This window comes from Diabrotica virgifera, chromosome 8, assembly GCF_917563875.1.
Source record: "Diabrotica virgifera virgifera chromosome 8, PGI_DIABVI_V3a".
In the NCBI taxonomy this organism is placed as follows: Eukaryota; Metazoa; Arthropoda; class Insecta; order Coleoptera; family Chrysomelidae; genus Diabrotica; species Diabrotica virgifera.
The window spans coordinates 211,250,335-211,270,001 of record NC_065450.1 but is presented as its reverse complement, the minus strand read 5'-3'; the positions used below and the strand labels follow the sequence as shown (position 1 = coordinate 211,270,001).

Genomic DNA, 19,667 nt, shown 5'->3' with positions numbered 1-19,667 from the left:
TAACGTAGTGGGGGCGGACTGCCCCGGGCTTCACTTTTTAGAGGGCGGCAAAATTTAACAATAAATAATAAAAATATTTTGTAAATATTTGAACCATTTTATATTTTTATCACAACTACAAATCCGGACCGATTGAAAGGAGCACGGAATTTTTCATTACTTATTTTGTGACGAATTCGAGGAATTTTTTTTTTGAATGATATTTTGTAGCGACTGGCAAAACGTCTATACTGACTTGTGGGAATTCCTCGGTTATGACTAACAATCAGCGAGAATGACTTATATTACATACATCGGCAATTATTTTACTTCCCTATATGTTATTCAGTGAAAATGCACCTGCAGAAGGTACTACTGTACCTGTCAATCTGGCGCGAGAACTGTGGGTACTAGTGCTCATCTAACCAGGGTATTATTGTTATTAAGCTTTGCAAGACATCAACTCAATGTTGTGTCCTCATAGGTTAGTTAACACAACATATGGTACATCTAACCGAAATCAGCAAAATTTTAACGTACATATAGTCGAAGATGACATAAGCCTGATTTTTTTGTGTTGAAAAGAAGTTCATGTTCTCTACTCATATCGGATATGCGGGACATTATTATTCTTTGCAAACCACTATTTGCAAAAACTACTGCTTCGTAAAGCATATCTAACGTTTTTTAGAGGCACTATTCTGCATGCGTGAAAACGTGAGATGTCTTGTGCTGCTCTAGTAGCACTTGTGGTTGTTCCTCAGTTTTCTGAAGGCACTTCAGTAGCAGTGGCGGAACATTTGCCTTGGGGGTGGACTTCCAATAGAACACCAACCCCAAATAACATAAAATAGATAAACCCAAACTACTTGTGCAATAAGTTCCCTTAATTTTCTTAACTGTCGAGTTAATTGGGTTGAATTTGTCTGTCTGTAGTAAGATTCATATCAGCTAGTATATTTTTTATGTTTGAACATTTTTTTTTTAATTCTGTACCCTCTTACGGGCTTACGGGGGAATTCCCCTATCCCCCTAGATCCGCCACTGTTCAGTATTTTTCTAAAGATAAGGCGGAACTGCAGCTATGCTGGTATTGGAGAAGTGTGAAGCATTCATGAAAACATCATAATTCTTATCATGTTTTCTTCTTCAGTTTTCTGAGTACTTTCCTGAGTCCTTCTGAAATAAGATAATCTAAAATAAGATGTATCTATTTTTGACCACTAATTCATATGCAACACGCAAATATGCATGAAGAAAATGAATCTCTCTTCTTTCAATAATAGAAATTTTCATTCACTTGACCGTGAATTAGTGCACTTAACGTAAACCGAGCACCCGAATCCAATAACTTCAGAAGGATGTAGCTTCAGAATAATAGCTTTTCAGACCTAGGTCCTATGGACTTTTTTAATCAACTCACTGAGAACTATCATCGACAGAAGTTCCGTTAAATTTGACCGGGACCACTTTTACATAAGGAGTGTTGCGGGGTCCGGACAAAAAATCCCCACAAATTATCCCTGGACAAAAAATCCCCGGACAAAAAATCCTCACAAAAACTCCCGGACAAATAATCCCCACAAAAAATCCCCAAGAAATATTTACTGCCGAATAGTTCTCTAAAAGTTTTCCCGAAATTTTACTAAATTTCGAATTCCAATTCCATGCCGAAAACTTCAAATTTTACATGACAAAAAAATGTGAGTTTTTTCAAAAATCGTGGAAGATATGGGGAATGAGCTAAGGCTGTGGGAATCATGTTGTAATGATTAGCTTAAATCTTTTGCTCATTCTGCTTTGAATAACATGTTCAAAACATGGCCTATTAATTATCTGTATGCATCCATTCAAAGCTTTTGTCCTATTACGAATGTTTAGCTTTGCTATGAAAACACAGAACACAGGTTTTTGACATAGCTTTTGAAAGGTTTTGAAACAGGTTTTTGAAATGTTGTTTGCATTAATTGAAACTGATGACTAAATATTTTTCGGTATTACTAAAAATATTACTACCATACGCCGAACAAATTGTTGGTGACTACCAGTGTGATTTCAGACGTGGAAGATCGATTGTTGATCAAATATTTACTAATCATACAGAACAAGTAAAAACTTCGTTTGTACAATGGTATAAAAAGTTTTTACCTAGAGGGACAGAATAGGAAACAATAATTGTTTCATATTCTGTGCTAGAAGTATTGTCCTTTTCATGATCATTTTTCAGTGCGTAACAAATGATAGGAAAAAGGGTAAGTCCGTGATAATACACATTTATGACATTTATTCTAACATGACATTTTAGTTAAATCTGACAGTTGTCACATTTTATTTTCAATTTGGAATAAAAACAAATCAAATGTGTTTCTTGCATTTATAAAATGGTATTTTCTTTGATTTGTATAGTCTTATAAATTATACAGATTATATTTGTAATAGGTTTGTTCGTAGTACGATCCAATCGATCAGCAACCGTTGCCAACCATCAGACGCATGCGCAGTTAACAGTTAGCGCTGCGCAGTTAACAGTTCGAGTTCGTAGACTACGAACGCGCTTGCGTCTGACGGTTGGCAACGGTTGCTGATCGTTCTACGAACAAACCTAATATTATCTAATTAAAAAAAAAATTTTTTTTATTATGGCGCCATCTATTGACAACTAGAATAACTAGAATAAATGTTATAAAAATGCCACCGACGAAATGTAATCACCGACGTGCCTTTTTTTCTGTCACATACAATTTAATGCGTTAGAAAGAAATCCAAAAACTGTGACGCACTGAAAGATGATCATGAGAAATACTGTATTAAATTTTATACCTATAAATAAAGAGATTTTGTAAACCTTATATTCAAGACAAGATTATAAAATCTATCTTTAGTACGTTCTTCAAATGTAAAATATTGCAAAACCTCTAAATTTTAAAGAACCGCTTGGATTGACATCAAATTTGGCATACACATAGCTAACAAGTCAAAGAAAAAAATGATATTGTGCCGATGTGTGCTTTTGCCCTAGGGGTGAGTTTCACCCCCTTTTGGGGGTGAAAAATATATGTTCCAAATAAGTCCGGAAATGGATGAAATGACTAATTCTAAGCAACTTTTGTCCTATAAAGTTTTTTCACCAGGTTAATACTTTTCGAGTGATTTGCGAGTGAATATGTTAATTTTTTTACAAAATAATCACGTTTTCAGACGGTTTTTCGCAAATAACTCAAAAATTAAGAATTTGGTCGAAAAAAAATTATTATCAAAAATATAGCACGTAAAAGAGTGAAAAATATGGTGTATATATTAGGTCACTATACGTAGTAGAAGCAGAGTTATATCTACTGAAAAATAGGTTCATATTCGTCAAATTCCAAATCGAATATTTTAACGTGCCATAACAAAAAAAAACGAAGCACTTTTTTGGGCAAAACTCATTTTAACCTTTTTAAAGAGTTTAAAAAAATGCTTATTTTTGTTTTTTAAAAAAAATTTTAGCATCAAAAGTAAACAAGTTACGCTCAAAATAAAGTTGGTCCCTTTTTTTGGTAAGAAATCGGGAAAATCACCCCCTAATTAGCATTTCAAATGATCTTAATTGTTACCACTTCACAAGTTTTTTACTCGCGTATGTATTGTTCATATGATCTGTAAGTTTCATCGGTTCAAAGTCCTTATTTTTGAAAGAGCTGTAGTTAAAAAGGCTTGAACGAGTCACTTATCACGAGTGTATGCAAATTTAGAAACACCGAATCTTAACCAATTTTTGTCTTACAGAAAAACAAAAAAATACAAAATATTCAGAAAAGTAAAGCCGACTTTTTTTATTGCTTAAGATTTTTGGCATCTCTAACAATTTTTAAGTTATTTTGAAAAAAGCATTTTTTTCAAAATTAAAATTTTTAAAAATTTTATTTTAAAACTAAATTTTTTCAAAAATAAGCACTTTGAATCGATGAAACAAACTTACAGATCATATAAACACAACATAATTAAAGTAAATTGTGAAGCGGTAACTATTAATTTCATTTAAGTTGCTAATTGGGGGGGGGGGGGGGGGGGGTGATCTTCCTGATTTTTTTTTGCCAAATCAAAAGGGACCAACTTTATTTTGAGCGTAATTTGCTTACATTTGATGCTTGGAGTTTTTTTTATAAAAACAGAAATAAAGCTTTTTTTAAACACTATAAAAAGTTTGTAATGTGTTTTCCCCAAGAATGCTTCAGTATTTGGATATTTCACATTAAATTATTCTATTTGGAATGTTTCGAATATGAACCTATTTTTCATTAGCTATAACTCTGCTCTTGCTAGGTATAGAGACCTAATATAACACCGTTGTTTTCACTTTTTTATAGCTTATAGTTTTGGTAAGAATATTTTTTTCGACAAAATGCCTACGTTTTGAGTTATTTGCGAAAAACCGTCTAAAATCGTGGTTATTTTGTTGAAAAATGAACATATTTACTTGCGAATAACTCGAAAAGTATTGATTTAGTGAAAAAACTCTATAGAACAAAAGTTGCTTAAAATTAGTCAGTTTATCCATTTCGGGACTTATCTTGGACATATATTTTTTCACCCCCGAGATGGGGTGAAACTCACCCCTAGGGCAAAAGCACACATCGGCACCATATCACTTTTTTTCTATGTCATGTTAGCTACGCGTATGCCAAATTTCATGTCAATCCAAGCGGTTCTTTAAAATTTACAGCAAAAACCGTGAAAGAATGTACTACTTGTAGAGACACATATTACAAAATTAAATATTAAGATTTGGAAGCTATTTATTGTTGATTTATTTCATGAAATAGTTAAAATAAAAAATTAAATTACTTATATGCAAAAACCGGAATGAAACCAAACACTTCTCGATGAAAATAGGAGAAGCTACTCCCGACGTCGGCCGATATCGGATCTGATCTGATCTGATCGGATCGGAGAAAAACGGATCCAATGTAGGTGCGACCTAATTTTCAACATGATTCCAACAACCTTAGCTCATTCCCCATATCTTCCACGATTTTTGAAAAAAAAAACACACTCCTTTGTCATGTAAAATTTGAAGTTTTGGAGATGGAATTAAAATTCGAAATTTGGTAATCGAAATTATAATTCATGCTTAATCTTAATTACTATTCATTATTTTCGTGCCGAAAAGAGGTTTCATGGCGATTGCTATCTATAACTCTCATGCACTGAGGCTGAAAAACATTTGCGTTGATTGCATTCAAGGAAAAACTTTTAGAGAACTATTCGGCAGCAAATATTTCTTGGGGATATTTTGTCCGGGATTTTTTGTGGGGATATTTTGCCCGAAAAAATTTGTGGGGATTATTTGTCCGGGGATTTTTTGTCCAGGGATAATTTGTGGGCATTTTTTGTCCGGGATTATTGGTCCTAGCTTCTCTTTAGAAGTAAAATTAATTTTTTGTTTGATAATCCGATCAATTTTGTATTTTTTTTATATTCCATGACAGAAATCATATAAATGTGCATTGTTTGCAGTGGGTTCCTCCGCCTCCGCCAGCGAAAGAACAAGAGGCTGAAGAACAGATTGCCGTAGATTTAGGAGATGAATATGAACAAGCCTTGACTGATGCTTCACAGGAGGAAATTATAGACTTAGCCGGTAAGTTTGATTTATCAATAAGTAACAAAAATTCTGCTCATCTTATACCATATTTTTTGTTCTTTGTTGTGTTGTCTCCAGATTAGTGTTGGAAAATTCTCGAGAATGAAAAATCAGAGAATATTCTCGAGAATATTCTCGATATGGAGAATTTTATGAGAATGAACCCTATGACGCACTTAGGGATATTGTTGAAGATGAAATAGGGTATTAAAAATCATAAAATTATATACAAAATTATGGATAGTTGAAAGACTGATAAGTTTGTACACACTTAAATGAATAAGGGAAAATGAAAATGTAGTATGTCAAAGTGTGTAAATAATTTATTTCTTTAGCTGAGCGTTTTCGACATAAACGTCATCATCGGAGCTATGGTCAAATACTAAAAAAGTACCGCTACATAGAGGTGTAAACAAGTGCATCTTATGAATGTAAATATGATTTTTAGATTTTAAATGCTATCTTTTTTGTCCTCCGTACAACACAAAACAGAAAAAACGGCCACATACACGTTGCACAAAAACATAAAAACTTTTTTCATGGTACGGGTGTAGATATCACCCATCCATTCTTGGCCTAGTAACAACAGCTGACTGACCTACAGTTGTTACTAGGCCAAGAATGGATGGGTGATATCTACACCCGTACCATGAAAAAAGTTTTTATGTTTTTGTGCAACGTGTATGTGACCGTTTTTTCTGTTTTTACTGTTTGGTGTTGTACGGAGGACAAAGAAGATAGCATTTAAAATCTAAAAATCATATTTACATTCATAAGATGCACTTGTTTACACCTCTGTGTAGCGGTACTTTTTTAGTATTTGACCATTAGCTCAGATGATGACGTTTATGTCGAAGGCGCTCAGCTAAAGAAATAAATTATTTACATATACTACATTTATACTACTGACATACTACATTTTCATTTTCCCTTACAAAATTATGGGACTAAACAACAGTGTTCTTTAATATAAACAATACAAAAACAACAGAGAACACAAAATTTATTTGATAAAAAAATGAAAGTTTCTTCTTAACAACAAATAATGCAAGTAATGGATGTGGTGATTTAATCAGAAAAACATGAGGCCTCAGGTTCAGAATATATTTCTATCATTAGCTCATTCTGGTCATCTACATTCTGCATTTCAATGTACCGATGAGAAGTTGTGGGATGAAATTTTTCACCAGTCGTCAGCTCAGTCATGGATTGGTCTACGTCTAAAGGGGCATTTAGACGGTCTAGTTTTTGAAGCAATATGTTGCCGAAAATATATATTTGGTATATTTCTGGCAACATTAGAGACATCTAATGAAAATATCGCCGTTTGGCTGAGCCATGTGGCCGAAATATTACTGGTATTTGAACACTATTGCACTGCCCGATGCGTTGCCGATAAAGTCGAACTGCTGTGGAAAATTTTGCATGTTGCTCTGTATTTCCTCTTTATTTCCTGTACTCTGTTGAAATTTAATTTGGTTTTGTCAAAACATACAAAGAAAAGACGAATATGTGGTCAAATGAAATCACAATAAGGTTTATTAATGCAGTACATTTACGTCCAGAGTTGTGGCACTTGGCATACTTCTGGAACTATGAGACAAATGGAAGAGTAGTGCACCCTGAATAAATACATTAAACTAAAACTGTTAGTATATATAAATAACAATTGCTAATCTTGTTGAGATTGGTATTGCGTTTCTCATGTTTGATATTTCTTCTCTATTCTTGTCCCTATCATTATTTATTAATAGTTCGAAATCACTTTTTGACATTCTTGTAAAATTCTTAAACAAATAATTGTCTAGCAGTATTTCCATAGCTAAATTACTCATTGTTTCGCGTTTACTTAGAAAAGCCGTATCCAATTTTCCGTTTCTAATTTTACTTTTTTATGTATCGTCTTAGCACGATTAAGGACGCTGCAACTCTCAAGAGAATATTCTCGAGAACGAGAATATTCTCGAGAATATTCCCGTTCTCGAGAATATTCTCTTCTCTTACATCACTAATTGTTATTAATTGGTTGTCCATTAGTTTGAGTAAATCTGTTTGCATATTATCGGGTCCTGCAGCTTTCCCATCCTTTAGCTATGTTGTTACAGAATAACTTCCGGCTGTAATATTCTTGGTCCATCATTTACTTCTTCTTCTAGATCAAATATGTTATTTCTTTGGTCTTAAACAAGTTTCTCTAGGTATTCTTTCCACGTTCTTATTTTACTGTTTGCCCAAAATGATGTTTCCCTCAGAATCACTTAGATTTCCATCAGCTCTTATACTTTTATATATTTTATGTTTTGTGGGATTTTAATGTACAGTGGAACCTCGATAACTTGGATTAATCGGGACCGCGGCCGACCCGCGTTATCGAAAATCCGGGTTATCGAAAATCCGGGTTAGCCGGAGAATATATCAATAAAATAAGGTATAAGTACTTACAGATAAACTCCGTTATAATTGAAATAACATGAATAGGTCTGGATCCCGCGTATGAAAAAAAAGTTGATTAATAGCAAGCTGAAAATTTGTTAATAGCTTAACGGTGTCTAGTCGCATAAACTTTGATATATGGGAACACTGGAACAGGGGCAGTTTTAATTGTGGAACAGGTTAAAAATTTGGAACGGTTACACCACGAAAACGGCACATTTATTTTGTCCGACAGAACAGACTTAAACTCTCCGAACAGAGATTAAACTCTCATCTCTCATGCAAAAATCAGACTGCTATTTATCACCTGTCATAATTGCTGTCATTTGACATATTCTACATGTTCCACTCATTAAAACGCCTATTTGGTGATAAATAGCAGTTTGATTTTTGCATGAGAGTTTAATCTCTGTTCGAAGAGTTTAAGTCTGTTCTGTCGGACAAAATACATGTGCCGTTTTCGTGGTATGACCGTTTGAAATTTTTAACCTGTTCCACAATTAAAACTTCCCCTGTTCCAGTGTTCCCATATATCAAAGTTTGTCCGACTAGACGCCCGTAAGCTATTAACAAATTTTTAGCTTGCTATTAATCAACTTTTTTTTTATACGTGGGATCCAGGCCTAGAAATATATATGCACAGTACCTACACATCTAAATTGCTAAAAACACGCAAACACAAACGTAAGCAAACAGAAGCGAACAATACAAGACTGTACTACACACAATACAGTCACAATCGGAACGATGCTGTTATTTAAGAACAGTGAAATCTAAGACCATTGTTTAAAAAAGAATTTTTTAAATAGTCTTTTAGTCTTTTTTAAACAATTCTAAGACAATTTGAAATAAATAAAGGAATACTACAGGTGCCTGTTCTTTCCGATAATCCGAGACAATGAACGTCCGTCGCATTGCCGCCAGCGCCGTGTGCCATGAGTCATTTTTACTATCATATAGTTCAAATTACACAAATACACATTATCTCTCAAATATTATATTACATACATTTTTATTGTTGAAATATTTGTCTGATGAAAATCGGTCCGTGTTAGTCGGACTTCCGGGATTTCGGGGGTCGACTTATCGGGGTCCCACTGTATATACACTAAGAGGTACTTACCATTTTAAAGATATATAATGAATAACATTAATATTTTAGCTATCCTTGGTTTCCATTCAATGATGAACCAAGACCAATACCACGCGTCGCTCTTGAACAAAGGCCAACCAGTTGGTTTAGGTTGGGACGGTATCACAAAAGCCTCCAAACCCAAACTATTCCCCATGGATCCACCCAATATGACAGATACAGATGAAACGGTCAAGAAAGTACAAGACGACGATGGCAAATTCATCGATTTAAATTGGAACAATATTAAAGTACGTAAAGTATCAATATTATTTCTTTTATTTTGTATAGGGACAGTGCAAGTTCGGAAGAGCGACACCGGGTGTCATAGCTCAGCAACATTTATAGCACTTTTAATTATATTAGCCAATAAGATAATTTTTCTTTTATTCTCTTTTTGTTATTTCGGGAGTTCAGACGTAGAAATCTGAATAATGATTGATTATTTGGATAATTTAGATAATGATGAGATAAACACAATGGTGTTTAACAATTTTGAGGATAGCATGCAGAATAGGACTGACGGCGATAGATACTGTTTGGGCATCGTTCACTTTAATATAAGAAGTATACAAAAAAATTTTCAGGAACTTCTAGTGTACATTGAAATGTCCAAAAACATGTTCGATGTTATAATTTTGTCAGAAACTAGAGAAATAACTGATCTTAGTAACTATATAATACCAGGTTTTACTATTCATTATAATGAATCATTAGCTAATAAATGTGATGGTGTTGTTGTTTATATTAGGAATAATTTAGGTGCCTCGGTAAATATATTACCCATCAATGAAAGTAAATTTTTAAGGGTAACGTTTTCTAGTAAAAAATTATCTAATACAATTTGCAAAATAGGTATAACGACTTTTTATAGGCTTCCATCAACAGATATTAAACAATTTTTAGGGGATTTGGGTGAATATTTTGGAACAATACAAAAACAAAATATTGAAATATTTGCAGGTGATATTAATATTGATTAAAAAAAAGATGAAGTTTATACAAACAGTTATTTGAATATATTAAATTCTAATGGTTTTGTTTCCTATATAAACAAGCCAACGAGAGTAACAATAAATACAAAATCAATCATTGATCATATATTTATAAAAACACAAGCTAATCTAAAACAGCAAATTAGTATTGATCCGTTCGTTTTTCACACTGACATGACTGATCACTTCACTCCAGCCGTTTTGGTAAATAATGAAACTAAAAAAAACCTACACCTGAATCTCCAGTCATAATTAAAAATTGAACATTGGAATGATATTTATATAAACAAAATAGATTCTCAAGTTGCATATGATACATTTATAAATAACTTAAATAATTACATACAAACCTCTACGGAGGTAAAAAGTATGAATAAAAAAATATCAAAAATAAAACCCTGGATAACGGTGGGCTGATATCGTCAATCAAACGACGAGATTTTCTTAAAAAGAAATTATTAAAACAATTTTCACCAGCACTTAATGCTGAATATAAAAATTATAGAAACAAACTTAATAGTCTACTAAAAAAAAACCAAGAATGACTTTTATCAAAATAAAATTCATGAAGCTGGTGGAAACACAAAAAAAATGTGGAATATTATAAATGATATCTCTGGTCGGAATCAAAAATCTAAAAACATTGAACACATATCAATTGTTAATGACAATATAACTGTAAGTAATAACAAAGAAAAAGCAAATATGTTTAATAATTTCTTTTCTAATATTGGTGCTGATATGGCAAATAGAATACCGGTGACAAGTATACCTGATAATTTTATTGCTAATGATAAGGTTGAATCTAGCTTATTCTTAAAACCAGTAACTAAAAATGAAGTAACAATACTAATATCAAAGTTAAAAAATAACTGTGCTCCTGGACCAGATAAATTGTATGCTAAAACAATAAAAAATATCCATGATCTAATCTCACAGCTTTTAACTCATATTATAAATTTGTGTTTTCAAAGTGGTAAAATACCACTACAATGGAAAGAATCTACAGTCACCCCCATTTTTAAATCCGAAAATTCGAGTAAATTGAACAGCTATAGACCCATTTCTTTAATAAATAATTTTGCTAAAATATTTGAAATGGTCCTAAAAGAAAGGTTGCTTGAATTTTTTCATATAAATAAGGTTATTTCAGATAAGCAATTTGGTTTTGTAAAAAAAATCAAGTACAGAAAGGGCTGTAGTTGACCTACTGGAGAAAGTGATAGGAGCAGTGGATGAATCATTGAAATGCTTAGTGGTTTTCCTTGATTTAGCTAAGGCGTTTGACACGGTCTCTCATAAAATTCTCTTAGATAAACTAAGTAATTATGGGGTTAGGAGAATTGCACTAAATCTAATAGCAGATTATTTGTCGGAAAGAGCTCAACGAGTAAAAATTGGCCCAGAATTGAGTTCTGAATCTATAATAAAATTCGGAGTACCACAAGGAACAGTATTAGGACCACTTTTATTTAATATTTATCTGAACAATATCACAAGAATTAATAGTTTCAACGGCCACATTGTTTGTTATGCCGATGACACGACAATATTATTTATGGGGAAAACATGGGAGGAGGTTAAAACCAGCTCTGAAATGAACCTAAACAGCTAAACTTATGGCTAAAATTTAACAAACTGACATTAAATATTAATAAAACAAAATATATCGCCTTTAGCCCAACAATTGTTGACCAACCTACAAATTTTCATATAAAATTGCATAACGCAAAATGTCAAGGACAAAATTGTGACTGTTCTTCAATAGAAAAAGTTTTCTCTATAAAGTATTTAGGTGTCTTCATAGATCAACATTTACGTTGGTCAGACCATATCACTCATGTCAGTAAACGAATAAGGGCTCTAATGCATAAATTTTATATCTTAAGAGATATTCTACCCAGGAAAAAATTAATCATGCTTTATAACTCGCTTGCAGAATCAGTCTTAAGATATTGTATTGTAGCATGGGGTGGCGCGTTTAACAAAACTCTTAACATTTTAGAAACAGTTCAAAATACTCTATTAAAAATAATTAAAAAAAAAAAGAAAACTGCATCCAACAAAAAAATTATATGATGAATCCGAGATATTTAGTGTTAAATCCCTCTACATCTACAACTGTGTTTTAAATGTTTATATAAACTCAAACAAATTTAAATTTCAAAACAACCGATTAACTCGATCAGTAACAAATATGGATATTAGTATTCAGCAGTTCAAAAAATCAGTAACACAAAGATCCCTAATGTTCTTTGGACCTAAATTTTATAACATAATTCCTATACATATCAAACAAGAACCTAAATTATTTAAATTTAAAAAATACATAAAAACCTACTTAAATTATTTTTGGACGCAATGTCTTAATGTATGAACGACAGCATAGTCAGAGTAAAATTTGGGTGTATATTGGTATTATAATTAACAAAGTATTCAGCAGCTAGAGAGGTTTACCGTCCGTCTTGTTCTGTTGCATTATCTCTTCGATAGTTAGGTATGTTACTTCTTAGTTCCAACCTTAATACTACTTTTATGTACAATTGATACAGTTTCGATTGACATAGTACAGTGCAAAACCTAGTCATGGTGCTGAGTCAGTTGACACTAATAATAATATAGGATCTAAATGTAAAATGTTATACACGCATATTTTTGAATAAATTTGATTTTGAATAAATTTGATATTAGTCCTGGTTACTGGATAATTGGCCATATCCCAAAAAAGAATAAGAAGAAAAAGTAAGATTGAGGTTATGTTATTAAAGGTAAGCATTGTATGTAGTAAATAAAGTTAATTATTAAAATGCAGTATTACAAGTAAAATACAATTAATTAAATTCACTTTAATAATTGCATATCATATCACTATTGTGTTGCAACATTAATGCCCGATTTCATAATGACAAGACCTAAAGTATACTTTAACTAGGCACTAAAGTACATAAAGTTACTTACTTTTGCTTTATTATGATGGAAATCCACTTTTCTCTTTGTATTAATTCGTGCTTAGAAGTTGGAAACGAATAGAACTTAAATATTGACAATTTTTTGTTGTATTTTTACAATTTATAACGCAGCATTTGCGAAATCCCATTTTCTTCAATGACAGTAGGTATGAAATATGTCAATAGGACAATTTCAATTGACAATATGAATTATTTAAGAAAGTTACAAGATTTCTCCGCTACTCGTGCACGATCGTTTCTCGTATCCCCTCCAAGTACTTGCACACAGCGAATAATAGTACCATTGGCAAGGTACATATATTATTTTTCCTAATGGCGCATGGCGTTTGTACTTATGGAGGTACTTTTGAGTAGCTGAGTTTTAAAACACAAAGTACTCTATACCTGATAACAATAATACAGTATGCGGCAAAATAAGCAGTACTGAAATGAATACATATTGAAATGTTTATGATTATTTATAAAATGTTTAATATACGTGATACAGTCTTGCAAACATTATTCACGACGACGTTCTCGATAAAACAGATGTTAAAGATACCTTCTGGCACGAAAAAAATCTTTAATATTCTAGTCCGCAATTCCGGAATGTCAGACGGTTGATCTGTCTACCTCCTTCAGCGTTCCCCATATGCACGTATCAGGTGGCATTAGGTCTGGTGAGTACGATGGGTATGCACTGCCACGCGAAATAAGGCGATCCCCAAAATTATCGCGCAGTATTCGAAGAGACTTCTGTGTGACAGGTTACCCTGTCGATAATAGAACTTTACGATAAAATAGGGGATGATGAAGAAGATCCAGAGTTATAAATTAGAACCACAAAAACATGTAAAGAATATAAATATCTCGGATCTATATCTAAAGAAGGTACTACCAAAAGATGTAGACTAAGAGCCGCTATAGATGAAATTTCTTAATCATTTTAGGCACGACGGGACCATATAACTTAAATAGTAGAACTTAAAGGAAAACCTTTGAGCGCTGTGCCGGCACTTTTCAGTGACACATGCGTCTACAGTGGCGCATCAAACTTTCCACTTATGGACGGGATACATAAATTAAAAAATACCCTCTCTCATTACCAGAATTTAATTTTTTTCATTTTTTAAGTCTATGTGATTAAGACATGAGATTCATCGTAATTTTAACCCACCACCCACTTCTCCCTGCCCCCACCATCAAAAACTTTATTTTTCGATTTTATTTTTTTTTTGGTGGGATGCAATCAATTTTATAATTTAAAAAAATTCACACGCATAGTTAAGGCTTTTATAAAACACGTCTATTTTTATAGACCTGTAGGTTGAGTGTACATAACCTCAAAAAATTTTTAAAATTTTTTTTGGAAAAAAGTATATAACTTTTTTTTGGGGATAGCTGCAGATCTAATTTTATCTTAATCTTGTGTATTTTATCAAACACTATATTTCTAATTTTTTTCAGATTTTTCTGTAACGCTGCTCACCTTCAAAAATCCAAGAAACTGTTTTTTAAGGGGGTTTTGGGGGGTTTGAACGTGTTTTTCTGATTTTTAAATATTCTAAAGGACTCAGTTACTTCAAGTTACATACAACCTATAAAAACAAAATTGATTTGATATATTATGAAGTCTATAAAATTGGGAAAATCCCCCAAAACCCCCCAAAAAACAGTTTTTCGGATTTTTGAAGGTGGAAAAATCTGAAAAAAATTTAAAATATAGTGTTTGATAAAACACACAAGATTAAGAAAAAATTAGACCTGCAGCTATTCCTCAAAAAAAGTTGAAGCATCCCACCAAAAAAAAAAAAAATAAAAACGAAAAATTAAGTTTTTGATGGTGGGGGCAGGGGGAAGGGGGTGGTGGGTTAAAATTACGCTGAATCCTATGCGTTAATCACATAGAACTTAAAAAAATAAAAAGAAATTAATTCTGTTAGTAAGGGAGGGTAACTTTTAATTTATTTATCCCGTCCATAACTGGAAAGTTTGATGCGCCACTGTCGACGCATGTGCCACTGAAAAGTGACGGCACACTGTTCAAACGTTTTCTTTTAGGTTCTACTATTTAAGTTATAGGGTCCCATCGTGCCTAAAATGATTAAGAAATTTCACCTATAGCGGCTCTTAGTCTAATACACCGAAAACAGAACGCAGCAGGGAGTAAAAGCGGTAAACATTCTAAGCTCGCTACTATGGTCTAAAGATATTAAACACACAACGAAATTGACAATCTATCGAACCTTGGTAGAGCCTATTATGACTTATGGAGCAGAAGTTTGGCATATCACGAAAAAAGATAGAAAAAGAATATAAGTAGTAGAAATGGAAACGAGAGCGTGTGGTATATCCAAAAAAGATCATATTATAGCCCGGGAGGTAGTGTCAAATTCAACCGGAGCATTTTAGCATGGCTGTTTTCTTTTTATTTAGTTGGGTGTTCCAAAGCTTATTAACAAATGATGTGTCAGCTGCCCAAAACCGGGGATTTTAGTCAAGAAAATTTAAAATGTGAAACTTGATGGAAAAACGTTACAACTTATACGTCAAATATTTATCTCCGTGACTTACGTCTATAATAGCCACGAATACCTAACTACTGGCTTTCACCCAGACGACTCGGGTTCAATTCCTGGCCCTGAAAATCTTTTTTATTTTTAAAATAGACATTTTGATTTGAAAAATAATTATTTTTTGATAATACCACGTTTTTATTATTTATACAACACAACATAAAAAAAGTCGGTATCATATTATATATTCAGCTGACGCTTTTTTCTTACAATCTAAAATTCATAAATTAATGATTTATACTTTTTAATCTGTGCCAAACTACATAGTTCAAGAATATTTTTTTATTATTAACTAGCGGACATTTCGTACCGCCTTAGAACTAAAAAATAATGTTTAAAAGTTAAATACCTAAAAATTACCAGAAAGCCAAAAAATACTCAAAAATATTGCACATACTTTTTTCTAATAAACACTATTTTTTGTGTGGTGTCTGCATAAATATTGATTACTTAGATTGGTCGTATTAACTTAGAAACCTTCCCGGGTTCATGTACAACAACTTTGCTTGAGGTCATCATGTGATCAAATGCATAGTTTACGATTCGATATGGGGCATACAGACAAACATTAATTTTTATATATTATAGAGAACAAGGAAATTAGATTAATAAGGGGTTGGTAATCTTCTTTTTCTTCACGTGTCATATCAGAATTATCCGACGTTGGCGATCACCATTGCCAAGGCTTATGCCTTCGGGTCCAAAAAAAATAAGCGAAAAATTAGGGTCCAAAAAAATAAAAAACAACGTCGGGGGGGGGGCATTAGATTGGTCGTACTAACTCAGGAAGCTTCAGGGGATTATGCACTTAGGAGGTCAATCATAATAATTATTATGATATTATCTTTTTGACTTGATGACTTTTTTATATTATGCCGTATAAATAATAAAAACGTGGTATTACCAAAAAATAATTATTTTTCAAATGAAAATGTCAATTTTAAAAACAAAAAATTTTCAGGGCCAGGAATTGAATCTGAGTCGTCTGGGTGAAAGCCAGTAGCTAGGTATTCTTGGCTATTATACACGTAAGTCACGGAGATAAATATTTGATATATAAGTTGTAGCGTGTTTCCATCTAGTTTCACATTTTACTTTTTCTTGCCTAAAATCCCCGGTTTTGGGCCAGCTGGCACATCATTCATTTGTTAATAAGCTTTGGAACACCTAACTAAATAAAAAGAAAACAGCCATGCTAAAATGCTCCGGTTAAATTTGACACTACCTCCCGGGCTATTAGAAATGAAGATATTAGAAGGAGGACAAATATTGTATATTTCAGTGTAGATATAATTGAAACGAGACAACTAGTGTGGTATGGTCACGAGAAACGAATAAATGAAGGTAGATGGCCAAAGAAAGCTTTAAATTACATACCACAACAAAGAAGAAGAAGGTGAAGTCCTTCAGTTGCCTGGGAAGAAAATGTACGGCACATAATGAGAGATAGAGCCATCAAAGAAGACGAATGGATGGACAGAAAACGATGGCGGTCGAAATGCGAGAAGCGGCAGAGGCTGTAAGAACCTCGCTTGTAGATAGATAGATAGATAGATAGATAGATAGATAGATAGATAGATAGATATTGATAAAGTTTAGTTGGGCCATCGTATTTTGATGAGATAATAGTGTTGTCCTTTACGGCTTTGGTCGGATTCTGGGATGGGTTGGGTCTGGTTGGGTCTTGGGTAATGGTCTGGGTGCGCAGGAACGAGGACTACTGTCTCTGCCAGAGGCGTTGACAAGTGTAGATCAGTTTTATCAATTGCTAACATAAAATAACTTAAGATATACGAGGGATATATAGAAGAGTTATGCGATGGGTAAGGGGGAATTGAATTGGTAGACAAGCGAAATAGAAAATTAATATTTAAATAGAATATTCAGATAAAAGCAAAATTATATGTCAACTTTTTTTACAAGAAAAATAGTAAAACAACACAGAATGTTAATAAATACAAGAAATATAAAGAAATTGGGAAGAAAATAATTCTTTGAAGATAGTGAACAAACATTTGACGTTTATAACGTTACAAATGCTATATAGGGTGAAAATATAGGTAGAGCATGTACAGTATTCTCTCTACATTACTTACTAAGATTATCTACGTAAAGTAGTAATTACGTGGATACCACTTTTGTTTTTTCCTTGTATTATAGGTGCGTGAATATACACTTATTTTCAATTATTTAATGTGTACTATATTATTTGAACAGAAAGGGACCTGAGTCAGTTTTTTGTTATTTTTTGTTAAGAGTGGATCATTCACTATGGTGGTAGACACATCGTTTATGGTAGAAAGTGACCCGATTCATTCTATTATAATAGCGAAATCGTATGGCGTACTTTTCGTTTACTACAGAAAAGGACTTCATATCCAGACAGTTTTTTGCATATATGTACATATCTCGAAAGTTAGTTAACATGACTCGAGTCCCTCTCTGAAATAAGCTGTTCATTTATATTATAAAAGTAAACGTCAAACGTGTATATTAATGACCTGTTTTCTTCTTTTTTTTCAGAATATATCAGACGAAAAAATCGACAGATTGTTCGAGGCCCTCTGTAGCAACACACACCTCGAAACGTTATCGTTAGTGAATTGCGGTCTGGCCGACAGACACATAGAGAAGTTAGGCAGGGCGATCGAGGAAAACGGTACCTTGAGGGTGATCAACGTCGAAACGAACTTTATTTCGCCCCAAGGTATCGTCCGGTTGGTCAAAGCCCTGCTCAAGAAGAAGACTGTCGAAGAATTTCGGGCGGCAAACCAGGTAATAACGATAATTACTATACCCAAATTAGTCAAGGCGAAAACGGCTTATTCTTTGGAGAAAATACTCCCATGAGATTTTTTTTGCATAATTACATTCGTGAGACATTCCAGAATAAGATTCAAAAAGTCGCCGACTCGAAAAGTGGTCCAATTTTTTTTTAACAATTTTTTTTAATCAAATTGCAAAAACGAAAAATGGCGATTTTCAAGGCTTAATAACTCGGTTAAAATTTATTACTATGAAAGTCAGAAAGTGACTAAATTAAAGTTTAAAGCCCCCCCCCCCCCTTACAAGATCCTGAAGAAATTTTTGTTATTATTTGATTACTAAGCTGTTATTTTTAAGTAAAAATAATGTGCGCCATGCACGTATTAGGCGGCCGTCCCTGATGAGTGCGAAAGAGATGCCATTCAGGCAGTCCAATTTTAACTATTTAGAATGGGAAATAAGCCACAATATTATTAAAAAATGATTTTTATTAACGTTTCGACGCCCAAATCGGGTGCCGTTGTCAAAATACAAAATACTATTAATATAAACAAAAATGTTGTTGCTTAGTAAAAAAATTCTTCTAATAATTTATTTAATTTGACTCATTTATATCGGCAATTCAGATACATATGATACATTTTAAAGTAGAAGACTTTAAAATGATATTGCCAATATTTATGAGTTGCGTTCCTGGGACGACTTTACTGAAAGATAGTTCATTCGATTACATGAAATCAACCCCAACTCAAGAATATCCGTCACAAAAAAATCATAGCATGTGATCTGTCTTTAAAAAGACAACCACATGCAACGGTGACATTAAAATTCTCGCGTTAGAGATCTCATAGTAAATCACGAGGGAAAACGATTTGGGCGTCGAAACGTTAATAAAAATCATTTTTTTAATAATATTGTGGCTTATTTCCCATTCTAAATAGTTAAAATTGTAAAAATGCCACAAGAAAATAGCTTCAGAACAACAGGCAGTCCAATGGCGCATCTCACTCGCACTCACATTTACAGCGGCGTCAATACGATCTTACCGCTCATTATTAATAAATAAAAATAACAGCTTAGTAATAAAATAAAGACACAAATTTCTTCAGGATCATGAAGGGCTTTAAATTTGATTTAGTCAATTTCTGACTTTCATAATAATAATCTTTAACCGAGTTATTAAGTCTTAAAAATGGCCATTTTCGTGTTTTT

At 32.9% G+C, this 19,667-nt stretch overlaps 1 protein-coding gene across 8 annotated transcripts in view; it reads left to right on the top strand.

Annotated features, from left to right (window-relative positions):
- Positions 1–19,667, top strand: part of LOC114328837 (tropomodulin) — a 386,380-nt gene that overhangs the window by 238,218 nt on the left and 128,495 nt on the right. For all 8 annotated transcript variants that reach the window (XM_050657612.1, XM_050657613.1, XM_050657614.1 and 5 more), the window contains exons 4-6: positions 5,479–5,602; positions 9,201–9,421; positions 18,213–18,464. In XM_050657612.1, coding sequence (XP_050513569.1) covers positions 5,479–5,602; positions 9,201–9,421; positions 18,213–18,464 — 597 coding nt within the window. The remainder of the gene's footprint in view (positions 1–5,478; positions 5,603–9,200; positions 9,422–18,212; positions 18,465–19,667) is intronic.